This window comes from Neomonachus schauinslandi, chromosome 5 (genome assembly GCF_002201575.2).
Source record: "Neomonachus schauinslandi chromosome 5, ASM220157v2, whole genome shotgun sequence".
Classification (NCBI taxonomy): Eukaryota; Metazoa; Chordata; class Mammalia; order Carnivora; family Phocidae; genus Neomonachus; species Neomonachus schauinslandi.
The window spans coordinates 160,800,920-160,819,214 of record NC_058407.1 but is presented as its reverse complement, the minus strand read 5'-3'; the positions used below and the strand labels follow the sequence as shown (position 1 = coordinate 160,819,214).

General features: G+C 38.6%; 1 protein-coding gene across 1 annotated transcript; it reads right to left on the bottom strand.

The window, feature by feature from the left end:
• Positions 1 to 1,624: 1,624 nt before the first annotated feature.
• On the bottom strand, positions 1,625 to 5,999 carry ZNF713 (zinc finger protein 713). The gene is made up of 3 exons (XM_044915277.1): positions 5,964 to 5,999; positions 4,628 to 4,742; positions 1,625 to 3,071 (listed from the first exon to the last, which is right to left on the bottom strand). The coding sequence occupies exons 1-3, from the start codon at positions 5,997 to 5,999 to the stop codon at positions 1,924 to 1,926; spliced, it is 1,299 nt and encodes a 432-aa protein (XP_044771212.1). The 3' UTR covers positions 1,625 to 1,923.
• Between the last annotated feature and the right edge of the window lie 12,296 nt (positions 6,000 to 18,295).

Sequence of the window (18,295 nt, the reverse complement as noted above, 5' to 3'; positions counted from 1 at the left end):
TAAAGTCCTTTCCCCGCCGCTACCAGTCTGCGAGTCTGTGCCCCATCCACAGCGCGCAAGGCTGTCACCCACCATCCCCACAGCCAGGCACCCTCCCGCTGCCATTTATGCTCTGATATCTGCCCACGGAATCAGGGCTCCCCGCTTCGTACCTCAAAACCAACCGCCTGCGATATTCTGTTTGTAGAGATCCAGATCTTCTTACATCTCAGGCTGGTTTTGTGGGTGCTCAGAGTGGTCTGGTAGATATCCAGCTCAATTCCGGGGACCAATTGAAATAGGGTCCCCTACTCCTCCTCCATCTTTCCTCCCAAATCAGTGTTTTAGTTTCTTAAATGTCTTTAAATCATTTCAGCTTTGGGCGCCTGGGTGGCTCAGATGGTTAAGCATCTGCCTTCGGCTCAGGTCATGATCTCAGGGTCCTGGGATCGAGTCCCACATCGGGCTCCCTGCTCCTTGGGAGCCTGCTTCTCCCTCTGCCTCTCTCTCTCTCTCTCTTTCTCTGTCATGAATAAATAAATTAAAAAAAAATCTTTAAATCATTTCAGCTTTGACCCAAGAACTTTATAAAATCTAGTTTTTTGGAGGGAAAAAGAAAAGTCTTTGAGCTGGGAGCTATGTTAGAACAAAAAAGGTGAGGAAGCAAAGGGAAATGCAATCCTACCTTAGCCTCATGGCTTCTTCAAGCCATGCCTGAGGAGAGACAAAAACAGAAAACCAAGAAACTGAAGCAGCCCCAAAGGTTCAGCTGTTTGTGGCTTATGACAGTTTACATTTATAATGCTTTTTAACATCAAAATGTGATTATCTGTTAAACAGGGCAATATTCACAAAAATAAAATTTAACCACCTTAAATTCTTTTTGGAAATGTGTTACATAAATATATTTCAATAAATAAAATGAATTACTAAGCCAATTAGTAATACTTCCTTAGTTGTTTATATATGCCAGTTAGAGTCTTCCCTGGTTCTTATCCTTATCATGGCACCACAGCTCAACATCTGGTATAGTCTCCTACTTCCTGTCTCTCACAGTTGTGCAGGGATGTGTAGGGACTCTCAGCCCCTGGTCATTATAGAAAAACAAAGCAACACAAAACAACAAGAAACTCCTCTCTCTTCAAACCCACAAATATAGCAGGATTACCCATTTTAGTGAAAACAATCTGTTTGCTACAAGGAAATTTAAAACTAGAACAACAGAATAGAAAAGTAGACTTCTCTGAATCACTTTTTAAAGTTAATCACTATGACCCTCAGTCTCCTCCAAGACTCTTCTTAAAGTGATCCTAGGACTTGTTTGATGAAAATTCAAAAGTTGCTAAAACAAACAAACAAACAAACAAACAAATAAACACTGTCATATAGCTGTCACATTGTTTCTCAAATAAAGGTACAGAAGATTTAGATGGTACATCAAACGGTTATTTTTAATTTGTAAGTTATATATATTTTGATAAATATCTATTTATTTTAGAACAAATATAATTGGCATATAAAACTCATAATTTCCACAAATACTATTTCCTAGGACAAGGTTAAAAATTCTGAGCCTCTTTAAAGAAAAATATTAAGTAAACACTGAATATGATAAAAACTGTAAAGGAAACACACAAATGACTGAAGTTTGAGAAATATTGCTTTTATGTTTATTTCAAGTTTATGTGACTAGTTATACTACATCATTGCCTTAATCAATGTTTACATAATTTAAAAACTTTATATCATAAAAGTTACAGGTGAATAATTACAGATTATTGTCTGCAAGATTTCTGGTCATTGAAAAAAGTTTTATATCAGATTTGGAACATGACTCTTAATATAATCTTATTTATAAAATAAATTATTTTCACTATTTATAATCTCTCCTGGGAACATGCTAATTTAAGACCTAAATTTATTTAGTTTCTATGTATTAAAAGTTTATTTATAAGCTTTCTCTCCTCTATGAATAATTTGATATTGAATGGGATGAAAAGATCTGACCAAAAGTTTTCCCAGATTTATATATTCATATGATTCCCCCCCCCCATGAGTTACGTGCTGCTGGGTAAGTGAAGGACTGGGACTTAAGGTTTTCTCACATTTATTATATTCACATAATTTCTCCCGAGTATGGATTTTCCTATGTTGGTTAAGGTGTGCACTCTGGCTAAAGGCTTTCTCACATTCATTACATTTATAGGGTTTTTCTCCTGTATGAGTTCTCTCATGCTGATTAAGATGTGTCCTCTGGCTGAAGGCTTTCCCACAAAAACTACATTCATAAGGTTTCTCTCCGGTATGAAGTCTATGATGTTCAGTAAGGGATGTGATACGGCTAAATGCCTTACCACATTGATTACATTTATAGGGCTTCTCTCCAGTATGAATTCTCAGATGTTGAGTAAAGGATGAATGTTGACGGAAGGCTTTCCCACATTCATTGCATATAAAAGGTTTTTCTCCTGTGTGAATTCTCTGATGTTGAATAAGATGTATCCTCTGGCTGAATCTTTTCCCACATTCATCACACTTATAGGGCTTCTCTCCTGTAAGGACTATGTGAGGTTGAGTAAGAGATGAATTGTGGCTGAAAACCTTTCCGCATTCACTGGGTTTCTCTTCAGTGTGAATATGATTAGTAAGAAGAATATGTTGATTGAAGATTTTTCCACACTCATTATATTCATAAGGATTATTTCTTACATAGTTTCCCTGATAGTAAATCAAGTCTGAATTACGTTTGATGCTATTTCCTTGTGTGTCAGAATTAAGGGGTATTTTAATTGAAGGAATTCTCTGATGCATAATAAGGTTTGAGTTCACGTTATAGTTTTCTCCAAATCTATTACAGTCATGGCTTCTCTCCTGTGTGATCTTTTTGTGGGTGAAAGATACTTGTGCTAAATGTCTCTGCTGGTTTTCTTGGTTAAACTCTAACTGGTAATCAAAATCCCAGAGTCCTCCCAAGATGGAGTACCAGAAACTATCTCCTGTTAGTCTCTCCATTATCATGTCATGATTTTGATTTTCATCAGAAATATTCTGGTTTGGAGTTGATTTTTTGATTTCAGGTCTACTCTCCCCATCTAAAAGAAATTCAGAACATACAAATATTTTGCCATCTTCTCTGTTTTGAAAAAGCAGATTGTTGCACAATGAATTACCAAGTGAAACTGATCGTAATGTGGACAAAGCATATGTGGCATAAAGTTTTAAAATATGGCCATGTAACAAGGGGGACTATAAAAGTATGACAGAAAGCAGTGAGGAGGGGGAAATTTTTAAATCTGTATGGTAATCATAAGAGATCATCCAGGAGTACCCATGGTTGAAAGGAAATGGAAAGGAGAATAAGAAATATCAGAGAAAGGTCTGTGCTTAGAGGTGGAAGATATTAGAGGAAAGACTATTTGGAGAAGACAGGTCCAAGTACACCACCTTATAAATCTCATCTGTGGATTATTCTATTGTAGTGCCAGCTACTTGTTTATTTAGTATTTCTTCTTATTTTTATCTTTTGTTTAAAATGATAAAATGAATACTTGCTTATAATAACACATTCAAATAATATGGAAATGCATAAAGGAAGAATTTCACCCTTTAGAGGTCATTATTGTTAATAGTTTGGAGCCTGTCTTGCCAGTTTTTTCCTCTGTTCATATAAATATAAATGTAAATCATATTTTGAACAAGCATGAATTGTGATAAAAACAAAACTTCATTTCAGTCCCCTACCACTTCTTTAAACTTAATTTAATGGGGGGCATTCTTATTCTGCTTCTGGAAGAAGATTTGGGCAGGTTCCATGGTTCCCCCTAATTCTTAGATAACAGATACTCCTACTGTTACATTAAGTTACAAACACAGTCTCTATTCAGTAGTTAAAATGTTTAGTCACTTGTTTAATAATCAGAACTCCAAAATTAATCCCTTTTCCTTCCCCTGGGCATCATATTCTTCCTTTCTCCCCACCACCTGCCTCTTTCCCCACCCTACTCTCTTCCTGCTAGTTTTTTCCCTGGCTACTCTCTCACTTCTTTTCCCACTTTAACTATTTCCCTGGCCACCTCTTTCTTCACTCACTAACTGTTGTTTAGTTCCCTTCCTTTTTTTGCGGGGGGGGGGGGGAGGAGCAGAGGGAGAGGGAGAGAGAGAATCTTAAGCAGACTCCACACCCAGCACAGAGCCTGATGTTGGGCTTGATCTCATGACCCTGATATCATGACCTGAGCCAAAATCAACAGTTGGACACTTAACCAAGTCACCCAGGTACCCCTGTTTAGTTCCCTTCTAACAAGAGTTTGAGGGTAGAAGCTATGTGGAGGGAGGGATTAAGAGGCCAATTTTTGTATGACTGGGTAGCTTCCCATTCTCACTTTGGCAGAAGATTAAATAGGACCCACTTTGGGAACTCTTATGACTCTTGGGAGGTTTTAGCTGGACCTCTCTTTCTCCTCTCATTTCCATGATCTGGATAGATAAATCTCTATTTTGGATAGTCCCTTGGGACCATCCCTACAGCAATGAATCCTATTGGACAAGACTGAAGATGTTGGATGACTCATAAACACTCATGACACCTTGTCTTGACAAACTTGGGTAGTGCAGACAGATCCTAACTCAACAGTTTCTCCTGGCTCACCTATAAAAGCCATTTCATCAGTCAGCTGTTCTTGGGCTTTGGACTGCTTTAGCTTTATCAAATGTAAGTTATGCACTAGTCTTGGTCTTTCAACCATAAGGAATGCATATACAAGCTGAAAGAGTGTTTCCCTTGAAGCTGGCACATATGATTATCATCCTAATTAGGACACTTGACAGTAAAAGGGCACACCATTAATAATTATGCCAAGAATAGTCCTGGAAAAATAAAATGGAATTACACCATAATACTGTTTTGTATTTTTTTTTTTTAAGAGAGAGAGAGTGGGGGAGAAGCAGAGAGAATCTTAAACACTCAGTGTGGAGCCTCATGTGGGGCTTGGTCTCACAACCCTGAAATCATGACCTGAGCCAAAATCAAGAGTCCGGAACTTAACGGACTGAGCTACGCAGGTGCCCATGTATATTTCTTTTTTCATTACTGCATATCTTGAACACATTTCCATGTCAACAAATACATTTCCATAATTTTTAAAGGTTGTAAAATATCCAATTTTATGGATGTATCATATAAGTATTTTTAATCAATTCACATTGAGGTTGCATTGGACTTAGTGTTACCGCAAACAGCATGGCAAGAATAGTTAGTTGGCCAAACATGAAATGGAAATTGTAGAAAGAAAAAAAATAAAATTGTGAAAACAAATCAATATGCTTAAAGATATACAAAAAGATACTCAAACAGAACTTACTCTGGTCTAAAATTGTATGTGGAAAAATAGTGATTTAAAAGATTTGTTTTAAACCAATTGACCATTTCAACCAAATTATCAACTGGATCACTTTATTTTCAGCCAAAATTCTTTTGTCTGCCTAGGGACTTTTGCTCTAAAATGTTTAGAATAATTGACTGGAGTTTGAAGACACAACTCCTGCCTAGGAGTAGAATTCAGGGCCTTCATTCCCTATGACCTAGCTTCCAAAACTTTTGTTTGTTTATTCCTGGAAACATGGCAGCTTGATCAACATATTCATGGCCACTTTGCTGACTGCCTTCTTTCCATGTCCTGTCTCTGAGTGAAAAGGGAAAAGTGCTGCTGGTTGGCAGACTTGCCATCTACTGATACCAGGAGGAGTGACAATGCATGGACTATACAGGCACTGTTCCCCCACTCTGGATACCCTCAAGGCACATCAGATCTTCAATCTCAGGGCTTCCTATCTACATCCCAGTGGGATGCCAGGGTATAGAGTCTAGACGCCAGGCTGAGACAGTGATTATCTTGGGCTATTTGTGAAGAACAAATTCTAATCCATTTGCTCTAGCTCCTTACCTAACCTAAGCCTTCATGTTAGCAGACATGACTGCAACTTACCTTAAAAGGAGCATTGATGAGGATGAACACTTTCATCAAGCTATGTATATGAGATCATGTAGAGGTGCTGTTCTCTCATTATCCACTGTCTACTTTCTTCCTGGTTTGGCCTTACCTGGCTAGAAACCCAACCATTCACTGAAGCTCCCAAGTCCTACTTTATACTTCTGCCGAATCAATTCCCTATCACATCTTATATTGCCTACCCCTCTGTTGTCTGAGATTATAGAAAAAGTGCTGCTTGGGAAGAAAGTGTTTTCAGATACAGAAGCAGAAGAGCCTCCTGTGTCTACACTGTGAGAATGACATGACTTCTATTTTGTGCCCAAGTTCTAAATGAAGTGCAATATCTTGGTCACAGCTACAGACTAAGACTCTTTAGCTTATTGCAGGAGTTCATCAGGCTTTCATTATTCTTGCAGGAGCCTAAGGGCTCTACATCAGGAAAAATAGGGGATTTGCACAGACTACTGTAGTCTCAATGTGGTTACTATTTGTCCCCACTGACTCCATATTCCCTGGATCAACTCTTGGGGTTATGAGCTTTTAATAAAATTAGATTTCTAGGGTACCTACACCTCTGACATCCTTTGTATCTAGGAAGGGATACCTTCTAAATAGGATCTTAGTATAAGCATATTGTGATGCCACTGGGCAACCACAACATCTTGAAGGGCCTTCTGCACTACTGCATACCTCACCTAGTAGACAACTTAGCCTCATCCAATGCCTTTTGAAAGAAATTATTTAGAAGTAGGAAGAAAGGAAACAAGAAAGGAAAGAGGAAGGGAGAAAAGGAAAGAATTAGGGAGAAGAGGGAGGAAAACATTTTTAAAAGTTTATCCTTTTTTTAAAGACTGTATGTATGTATGTATTTATTTATGAGAGAGAGAGAGCACGAGCAGGGAGCCTAATGCGGGCTCAATCCCAGGACGCCAGGATCATGACCTAAGCCGAAGGCAGACACTTAACCAACTGAACCACCCAGGCGCCCCAAGCTTATCCTTTCTATGTGTAAAGCACTATAGTATTTCTAGTTCTCTTTTGTTAATTAAAAAAAAAAAGTGCCATGATTTATAGTGGGTTATAAAATTAATTTAGTGGGTAGAACAATAAATTAAAACTGAAACAAAATAGGCTAAAAAAGATTAGAAACTATCAAAGTTCATCAGACATAGCAGTAAGGATAAATGTTGTTTGGTAAGATTTTGTCTCAATTTTATAGATTATACACACCTTATGGGTTGCAATAAAAATGAATTTTTTAATGAGTGGTGGTTATAAATAATTAAAAACTACTGTTTTGGCAGAGGTCAGTAAGCTCTTTCTGTAAAGGGTCATATAGTAAATATTTAAGGTTTTGTGGGTCATATGGGCTTTATTGTTTACTCAACTCTGCTGTCATAGTGTGAAAGCAGCCACACACAATATGAGTGACAGAGTGAGTGTGGCTGGGTTCCCATAAAATTGTTTACAAAAACATGTGACTGTAGACAATGTTTTGTTCATACAAAGAGTCTACAACACCAAACAGGGTTATCTGGAAAGGGAACCCCCCCCTTGATAATCTAAGATATCCTTATGTTGACCGGTGGTTCATCTTATACTAGCAATGTATGAGAGTACTTTCTTCCCTACAGACTTTTTTTTTTTTTTTTAAAGATTTTATTTATTTATTTGACAGAGAGAGAGAGCACAAGCAGGGTGAGTGGCAGGCAGAGGCAGAGGGAGAAGCAGGCTCCCCGCAGAGCAGGGGGAGCCCGACGCGGGACTCGATCCCGGGACCCTGGGATCATGACCTGAGCCGAAGGCAGTCGCTTAACCGACTGAGCCACCCAGGCGCCCTTCCCTACAGACTGATCAACAGTGTGTGCAAATTTTTGGACTTTTGCTAAACTGATGGGTGAGAAAAGGTCACCTGTATTTTCAATCTGTGTTTCTCTTATGAGTGAGGCTGAACATTTTTCCTTATGTTAAATATATTTGTATTCCTTTATCTAGGAACTGTTCAGATATGTGTATCTATTGGGCTGTTGGCCTCTGCTTTAGAGGAGCCTTTTATTAATGGGAGCTTAGCCCTTTTGATATAAGTTGCAAATATTTCCCTTTACTGCCACTTACCTTTTACCCTGCTTATTATTCTACACCATGCAGAGTTTGGGGATTTGTGTCTGTTGAATGTATAAACTTTTCTTTTATGGCTTCTAGATTTTACATCATAGTTGGAAATGATTTCCCTATTTCAAGGTTATAAAAGATTTTTCCTGTGTTTTCTTCCAGGTCTCTTATTGTTTCATGTTTTACATTTAATGTCTCTGATTCCTTTGGAGTATCTTGGTTTAAGGGTAAGTTATGGATCCAATTTTATCTCTTTCCAGATGGCTACTCACTATTCATTAAAAGGTCTACCTTTTATAACTACACCTGTGGTGAGCATAGCATAAAGATGAATCACTATGTTGTGCACCTGAAACTAATGTAACATTGTGTGTCAATTATACTCAAATAAAAAAAAAGTCTACCTTTTAAATACCAGTTGTCTCAATACCATTTTATTAAGATGTCCACCTTTTCCCTCCTGATTTGAAATAATGCCTTTATCATATACTAAACTCCTGCATACATCTGGGTCTATTTCTGGATTTCCTATTCTGTTCAGTTGGTCTGCCTTGTTCTAATAAAATTTTACTGTATATTATCTAGTTTGAATAATCCCTTTTATTGTTTTTCCTTTCAGAGTTTTCCAGATTATTTTTGTTTTGGCTCTTTTCTTTTCTACTTTTTTTATATGTTCAATTAGCCAACATATAATCAATACGAACTTTAGAATGAGCTTCTAGATTCCTCTAAAATCTTGAAGGCACTTTTTATGGGATTACATTACATGTATATTAGGGACACTGACATCTTGGTATGTCCATTTATTCAAGTTTATTTTTGTGTCTGAGTGTTTTTTTAAATTAAAAAATTTTTTTAAAAACATTTTTTAAAAGATTTTATTTATCTGAGAGAGAGAGAGAGAGAGAGTTCACAAAAGGGGGTAGGGTCAGAGGGAGAAGCAGACTCCCCACTGAGCAGGGAGCCCAATGTGGGACTCAATTCTGGGACTCCAGGATCATGACCTGAGCTGGAGGCAGTCACTCAACCAACTGAGCCACCCAGGTGCCCCTGTCAGAGTGTTTTAAAGTTCCTCATGCAGCTGTTGCACATTTCTTGTTAGAAGTTTATTTCTAGTACATTTAATTTTACTCCCTAATTGTTTTGAATTTCTCTTCCGTTTGAACCCTGTATCCTGATGGCAGGGCTTTATTTCAAGCAAGCATTGGAGTATGTGTGAGTCACAAGGTGATTAATTTTGGCTGTGTGGAGATTGGGGGAAGGCAGGGAAGTGTTCTGCCTGGCTTGTTTCCAGGTGGGCCTTTGTAGCACTGGGGCTGCCTTCCTTCCTTGAGACCTGGTGACCCAGAAATAGACTCTGCTTCATGTATAGAGTGCCCGTTTTCCTGGAAAATGCCTGGATTTATTTTGCTTGGAGAGAAAGAGAGAGAGAGAGAGAGAACAAGCAGGGGGGAGTAGGTGGGGGAGAAGCAGGCTCCCCGCTGAGCAGGGAGCTGATGCGGGGCTCAATCCCAGGACCCTGGGATCATGACCCAAGTCGAAGGTAGATGCTCAACCAACTGATCTACCCAGGAGTCCCATCCACATTCTTTATAATGGTCATACAGTAATTAATGTATGTGCATAACATAATTTATTTAACCTTTATTGGTCAACATTTAGGTAGTTTACAGTCTTGTTGTTTCCCCCCCAAATGAATATCCATTATATAAGTCAGTTGTCACATGTGACAGTTCAGGTGGGTTTTGATATATTGTTTGATATATTTGATATATTGTTCTGTTACTTATATTTATTTTGTGCATAGGAATGACTAGAAACCAACCAACACCATAAATGTCTTGATTGAACAATAAAGGATTTTCTATCAAAAGCAAAAAAATTTTTTTTTCTAGGTGTTTTATTTTTTTAGTTACTATTAAATGGGTTCTTCTCTTCCATCTTATTTTCTAACTGGTAGTTGTTTGTGCTTTTATCTTCACTCCACTTCAACAATTATTTACCTGATTAATACAGCTATACTCTGAACTTAGATCCATATAAAGAATCTCAAACTCAGTGTCACACTCTCTTGCCCAGTGAGTAGGCTGTGCCCTTATTCACATTCTACTTGCTTTCTGATCTCATCTAGAACTCCACTGCTTTGACTCTTCTATTGTTTTCTAGTTTCCAGTCCTCTTCAGGCCTTACTTTACTTCTTGTCACTTCTTGGAATCTATGTCAAATCACCTGAATTAACAAACTCTCAGTTTTCCTCCTTTAGTTCCACCCATCTAACAGGCCCTCAGCCTGAGCTCTACAAAGCCTTTCTGGTGCCGAGTAGAACAGGAGAAATGGCATATGCATAGACACTGGAAACCACAAATCCACAGGGCAAAATCTCATTTGGATCCTGCTTGGTAATCTCTTTGGTCAGCTTCCACTGACCTTAGTAAGCTAGAGCAAGTGCTCCTCAAGTTCTGTACTTACCCCCACCATTCCTTTACATTCAATAGGGGACCTTGCCTTCAACTTTACCAAGAAAATAGAAAATAACCATGTGTGAACTCCCCCAAATCTGCCACCAACACACTTACTTACACACAAAATCACCCTAATCTCCTTCCTAATCCCACTTCCATCTCTTCTAGAACCTTGCTCCATATTTTGTATCTATTTTCTACTTGCTCCCTCTTTTAACCCCTCCCCTTCAGTATTATTAACAAGCTAAAACCATTCCTGCTTACAACAACCCTCTTTTGACACTACCTTCTATTCTCCCATATATCCTCTATTGTCTCCCTTTCTCATTCTAGCATCTTGTAAGAATACTGCATACTTACCAGGTCTACCTTTTTACCTCCTGTTCACTCAACAATGTACTAACTGGTAACTACTAATCACTCCCCTGTTATTTCTCTTATTAATTAATATAATTACTAACCTCTTTGTTGCTAAATCCACTGGACATTTTCTGGATCTTACCTTAGTGAGGAAGATGTTTCTAGGTAAATAGGCATCAGTAGATGCCAGTAAGGCAAGCAGTACCCCAGAGGGCAAGCCAGAATTAGATGAGTCCATCAACTGAAATGTTTTACCACATCCTCATAAGAGGAACCAGTCACTGTGTTCCTGTGTCTTACAGGATAATGCAAAAATGCAAGCTGTCTCCTTGGAGGAGATGGCCAGGCTGCTTATTCCTGACAAGGAAGGAGGAAGTCATTTGTTCGAGCTGACCTGTGAACCAAGAGCCTTAGGCATTCACAAAATAAGTTCTGGAAATTTTAAGTTAGTGATTATTTTCTCTAGCTGGGGGTCTGTGGATAGGGACATAATGGGAGACAGCTTGGATCTTACAAATGGATATGCCTGTGGGGAAAAAATACATACCTAAGGGAAATTCTTCACTGTAAGTGCCTATGCTGGCAATTCACGTGGGAAGGGAGTTTTTCATTTTCTTCCTTTAGTTTTCTACTTCCCAGGTTTCAAGGTGTGGAGATTCATAGAAATAACGTCACCTACTGTTGTTGGGGAAAGTGTTAGGGGTTCCTGAAAAAATGTTTTATTAGCTTCTACCCATGGGATGCCAGCACTGGTCAGACCAAAATTCAGGTTCATTGAGGCTGAAAGAGGAACAGGTTTCCTACCCAAGATGACCTGGAGCACTAGAAGCAAGAAGGACAGCCAAGTCAGAGCCACCTTGAAAAAGAAGCTGAAGTTTGAATGACAGAAAACCAAGTCCAAATGGGAAAACCAGGTGCCAGAGCAAAGAATCAGGGTGGAAACTAAATAGAGATGGGGTAGCTTAGCCTGGCTTAATAAACTAGAGTGTAAAATACCTAACTCAGTATCTGGCATACATTTAAAAGTCAACTACTTACTAATATAACCGGGCAGAACATTGTAGGTGGTATGCCAACAATAGGGAGCTGAGGTTTTGGGGTTTTTGTTTTGTTTTGTTTTTTTGGTTAAGAACTCTCATATTTAATGGATGCTTTAAAGAGAGAGTATAACGTCAACAGATCCAGGTTTTGAAATACTTAATTAAAATGATAGCATGACATTCATAAACAAAAATATAATCTAAAAATCTGGGAAGAGAATACAGGTGAAATATTGAGGCTAAAAATATAGAAATGGGAAAATAGCATAGAAGGGTTACTTAAAAACAATGTACTACAGAGCAGAGCACCAAGCCTATAGGAATGCATGCTTTTAGGGTGCCTGGGTGGCTCAGTTGGTTAAGCGACTGCCTTCAGCTCAGGTCATGATCCTGGAGTCCCGGGATCGAGTCCCGCATCGGGCTCCCTGCTCAGCAGGGAGTCTGCTTCTCCTTCTGACCCTCCCCCCCTCTCATGCGCTCTCTCTCTCATTCTCTCTCTCTCAAATAAATAAATAAAATCTTTAAAAAAAAAAAAAAAGGAATGCATGCTTTTAGAAGAATAAAAAGGGAGAGAAAGCAGTGAAGGAGCAGATAGAGATACTGGACACAGACTACAAGAAGCAAGAATTGTGTACACCACAAGCCAGAGTGGAAGAAAATTTCAAGAAAGTAAAGTCAACACAATCCAATGCAACAAGATCATAGGAGACAATAACTGTTTTTTGTTTGTTTGTTTGTTTTAGCCACTGGATTTGACTGAAGGAAGTTAGTGGTAATCTCCAAGAAAACAACTTTAATGGTACAGATAGGATAGGGGTCATATCACAAAGGTAATCAAGAGAATTAAAATTGAGGCTATGCATTTTAGACAAGTTTAAAGAGTTTGATAATAAAAGGAAAAAATGAAAAGCAGGTAAAAATGGCAGAAGACCTTTGATATGGAAAAGAAAGATTTAAAGAATACTGAGAGGATGTATGAATAAAAAACAGAAAGTGCTATGTGGAGATTTGCAACATCAAGGTATTTATGAACGTTAAAATTAATACCTTCACACTAACTTTTGTGTTGTGTGAATTTTTTAATAATAAGTATATATTGGGGCGCCTGGGTGGCTCAGTTGGTTAAGCGACTGCCTTCGGCTCAGGTCATGATCCTGGAGTCCCTGGATCAAGTCCTGCATCGGGCTCCCTGCTTGGCAGGGAGTCTGCTTCTCCCTTTGACTCTCCCCCCTCTCATGTGCTCTCTCTCATTCTCTCTCTCTCAAATAAATAAATAAAATCTTTTAAAAATAATAAGTATATATTATCTGTTTAATTGGAAAAAAAATAAGAGGGCCATTTCCACTTTGGAACAAAGTCAAACATAAACTGGATTTTTAAAAAGGCCTCAGTATTCTTTAAATCCCAGAGGCAGAGACTCGGAGCACAGTAAGTTGAATATTTCAGAAGCAACTGCTTCTCATCACTGAGCAGCAAATACCCAAATGCTTGCTCCTCACCTGTGTGAGTATCCAGTGGGCTGTCTCTTTCCATCACCCACTGCTCCTCTTGCTCCAAATGAGAGATCACCTCTGGCTTATAAAGTTGATGCCCTATTCATGGAAAAAATGTATGTCATAGAAGTTTGTACAAGGAACAAAAATTTCTCTCAGAACTCATTTCCAACCTTTCTGGTCTTTAGGGCCTCTGGATTTGGAAAGGGGAAACTTCAGAAGCAGCAAAATAAAGCTACCCATCTCAAACTCAATAAAGTCAAGACCTTTTACCTGAGGAGAAACAGCAGGAAACAAAGGTCCTCTGTCTCCAGCACTGATTAGCATTCTGAACTACATTCACAAAAGATTTGGAAATTTTCACCACTTAAGGAAATAAACCCATTTAGAATGGTTTCTACTTTTACAGGGACAACATCCTTACCCAGTGCTACCAGATTCCTGTAGTTCTCCAGCATCACATCTCGGTAAAGGTTCTTCTGAGCAGGGTACAGCTGGTCCCATTCTTCTCTGGTAAAGTTCACTGCCACGTCCTGGAATGTCAGTGATTCCTGAAAATATCAAGTGCATCCCTGCTTAGCCAGACACCAGTTTTTACAGGGGCCTGTAGGGGAAGGGGCAAAGGTGCAGCAGTGAAAAAGGTTAGGATGTCTGAGCCGTTGTGCTGTCTTCAGGGCTCTCTCTCAGTAATCTAGGTCAAAATTTTTGAAACAACAATTAGTATCTATCATCTTTCAAGTCAGACATAAAAACATGCATGAAGTAATGCTTGCTTTTAAGCTTTTTACAGTTTGTTGCAAGGGAAAGACTCTCATCATCTAAACAATTAAAAAATATGGGAAATTTATCCTGTAAGATTTCAGAAATAAGAGATTTCAGAATTGGTTGAAATACTGTAAGGAGGTGTCAAGTTGGTGGATTTTGTGTATCCTTAACAGATTTTTAAACACTGGACAGAATTGGAGAGAGGATAATCCAGTGGGTTAAAAAAAAAAAAAAAAAAAAAGCAACAAGGGCAAACAGTTGGTTCAGAGTAGGAGACACATGATGCATGTGGGGATCAGTAAAAGACACTGCCTCATTACAGTTAGGATATTCAGATAAAAAAGGGTCACCTCTAAATTTTCTCCACTGTCAATGCTTTTTTTTTATTATGTTATATTAATCAAATAACAATTATGTTATGTTAATACATCATTAGTGTTTGATGTAGTGTTCCACGATTCATTGTTTGTGTATAACACCCAGTGCTCCATGGAGTACATGCCCTCTTTAATACCCATCACCAGGCTAACCCATGCCCCCCTTCCCCTCCCCTCTAGAACCCTCAGTTTGTTTCTCAGAGTCCATAGTCTCTCATGGTTTGTCTCCCCCTCTGATATCCCCCCTTTCATTCTTCCCTTCCTGCTATCTTCTTCTTCTTCTTCTTCTTTTTTTTTTAACATATAATGTATTATTTGTTTCAGAGGTACAGTGTAGTTCAGAGGTGATTCAACAGTCTTACACAATTCACAGTGCTGACCATAGCACATACCCTCCACAGTGTCTATCACCCAGCCATGCCATCCCTCCCACCCCCCACCACTCCAGCAACCCTCAGTTTGTTTTCTGAGATTAAGAATTCCTCATATCAGTGAGGTCATATGATACATGTCTTTCTCTGATTGACTTATTTTGCTCAGCATAATACCCTCCAGTTCCATCTACATCGTTGCAAATGGCAAGATATCATTCCTTTTGATGGCTGCATAATATTCCATTGAATATATATACAACATCTTCTTTATCCATTCATCTGTTGATGGACATCTTGGCTCTTTCCACAGTTTGGCTATTATGGACATTGCTGCTATAAACATCAGGGTGCACGTACGCCTTCGGATCCCTACATTTGTATCTTTGGGGTAAATACCCAGTAGTGCAATTGCTGGATCGTAGGGTAGCTCTATTTTCAACTTTTTGAGGAACCTCCATACTGTTTTCCAGAGTGGCTGCACCAGCTTGCATTCCCACCAACAGTGTAGGAGGGTTCCCCTTTCTCCACATCCTCGCCAACATCTGGCATTTCCTGACTTGTTAATTTTAGCCATTCTGACTGGTGTGAGGTGGTATCTCATTGAGGTTTTGATTTGGATTTCCCTGATGCCGAGAGATGTTGAACACTTTTTCATGTGTCTGTTGGCCATTTGGATGTCTTCTTTGGAAAAATGTTCATGTCTTCTGCCCATTTCTTGATTGGATCATTTGTTTTTTGGGTGTTGAGTTTAATAAATTCTTTATAGATTTTGGATACTAGCCCTTTATCTGATATGTCATTTGCAAATATCTTCTCCCATTATGTCGGTTGTCTTTTGGTTTTGTTGACTGTTTCTTTTGCTGTGCAAAGCTCTTTATCTTGATGAAGTGCCAATAGTTCATTTTTGCTCATGCTTCCCTTGCCTTTGGCGATGCTTCTAGGAAGAAGTTGCTGGGACTGAGGTCGAAGAGGTTGCTGCCTGTGTTCTCCTCTAGGATTGTGATGGACTCCTGTCTCACATTTAGGTCTTTCAACCATTTTGAGTCTATTTTGTGTGTGGTGTAAGGAAATGGTCCAGTTTCATTCTTCTGCATGTGGCTGTCCAATTTTCCCAACATCATTTGTTGAAGACACTGTCTTTTTTCCATTGGACATTCTTTCCTGCTTTGTCAAAGATTAGTTGACCATAGAGTTGAGGGTCCATTTTTGGGCTGTCTATTCTGTTCCATTGATCTATGTGTCTGTTTTTCTGCCAGTATCATACGGTCTTGATGATGACAGCTTTGTAATAGAGCTTAAAGTCCAGAATTGTGATGCCACCAGCTTTGCTGTTCTTTTTCAACATTCCTCTGACTATTCAGGGTCTTTTCTGGTTCCTTACAAATTTTAGGATTATTTGCTCCATTTCTTTGAAAAAAGTTGATGGGATTTTGATAGGGATTGCACTGAATGTGTAGATTGCTCTAGGTAGCATTGACATCTTCACAATGTTTGTTCTTCCAATCCATGAGCATGGAACGTTTTTCCATTTCTTTGTGTCTTCCTCAATTTCTTTCATAAGTATTTTATAGTTTTCTGAGTACAGATCCTTTGCTGCTTTGGTTAGATTTATTCCTAGGTATCTTATGGTTTTGGATGCAATTGTAAACGGGATCGACTCCTTAATTTCTCTTTCTTCAGTCTTGTTGTTGGTGTATAGGAATGCCACTGATTTCTGTGGATTGATTTTATATCCTGCCACTTGACTGAATTCCTGTATGAGTTCTAGCAGTTTTGGGGTGGAGTCTTTTGGGTTTTCCACATAAAGTATCATATCATCTGCAAAGAGTGAGAGTTTGACTTCTTCTTTGCCGATTTGGATGCCTTTTATTTCTTTCTGTTGTCTGAATGCTGTTGCTAGGACTTCTAATACTATGTTGAATAGCAGTGGTGATAGTGGACATCCCTGCCGTGTTCCTGACCTTAGGGGGAAAGCTCTCAATTTTTCCCCTTTGAGAATGATATTTGCTCTGGGTTTTTCATAGATGGCTTTTATGATATAGAGGTATGTACCCTCTATCCCTATACTCTGAAGAGTTTTGATCAAGAAAGGATGCAGTACTTTGTCAAATGCTTTTTCTGCATTGATTGAGAGGATCATATGGTCCTTGTTCTGTCTTTTATTAATGTATTGTATCACATTGGTTGATTTGCGGATATTGAACCAACCTTGCAGGCCAGGGATAAATCCCACTTGGTCGTGATGAATAATCCTTTTAATGTACTGTTGGGTCCTCTTGGCTAGTATTTTGGTGAGAATTTTTGCATCCATGTTCATCATGGATATTGGTCTGTAATTCTCCTTTCTGATGGGGTCTTTGGTTTTGGGATCAAGGTAATGGTGGCCTCATAAAACAAGTTTGGAAGTTTTCCTTCCATTTCTATTTTTTGGAAGAGTTTCAGAAGAATAGGTATTAATTCTTCTTTAAATGTTTGGTAGAATTCCCCTAGGAAGCCATCTGGCCCTGGGCTTTTGTTTGTTGGGAGATTTTTGATGACTGCTTCAATTCCTTAGTGGTTATAGGTCTGTTCAGGTTTTCTATTTCGTCCTGGTTCAGTTTTGGTAGTTGTTACATCTCTAGGAATGCATCCATTTCTTCCAGGTTATCTAATTTGCTGGCATAGAGTTGCTCATAATATGTTCTTATAATTGTTTGTATTTCTTTGGTGTTGGTTGTGATCTCTCTTCTTTCATTAATGATTTTATTTATTTGGGTCATTTTTCTTTTTGATAAGTCTGGCCAGGGGTTTATCAATCTTGTTAATTCTTTCAAAGAACCAGCTCCTAGTTTTGTTGATCTGTTCTACTGTTCTTTTGGTTTCTATTTCATTGATTTCTGCTCTGATCTTTATTATTTCTCTTCTCCTGCTGGGTTTAGGCTTTATTTGCTGTTCTTTCTCCAGCTCCTTTAGGTGCAGGGTTAGGTTGTGTATTTGAGACCTTTGTTTCTTGAGAAAGGCTTGTATTGCTATATACTTTCCTCTTAGGACTGCCTTTGCTGTATCCCAAAGATTTTGAACAGTTGTGTTTTCATTTTCATTGGTTTCCATGAATTTTTTAAATTCTTCTTTAATTTCCTGGTTGACCCATTCATTCTTTAGTAGGATGCTCATTAGCCTCTATGTATTTGAGTTCTTTCCAACTTTCCTCTTGTGATTGAGTTCTAGTTTCAAAGCCTTGTGGTCTGAAAATATGCAGGGAATGATCCCAATCTTTTGGTACCGGTTGAGACCTGATTTGTGACATAGGATGTGATCTATTCTGGAGAATGTTGCATGGACACTAGAGAAGAATGTGTATTCT

Coding starts and splice junctions, on each gene's coding strand:
- ZNF713 (XM_044915277.1), bottom strand. CDS start 5,999: ATGAAAGTGTTCATCCTCATCAATGCTCCTTTTAAG. Junction 4,743..5,963: donor TCATCAATGCTCCTTTTAAG/GTAAGTTGCAGT, acceptor ACACTCTTTCAG/CTTGTATATGCATTCCTTAT. Junction 3,072..4,627: donor TGATGAAATGGCTTTTATAG/GTGAGCCAGGAG, acceptor AATTTCTTTTAG/ATGGGGAGAGTAGACCTGAA.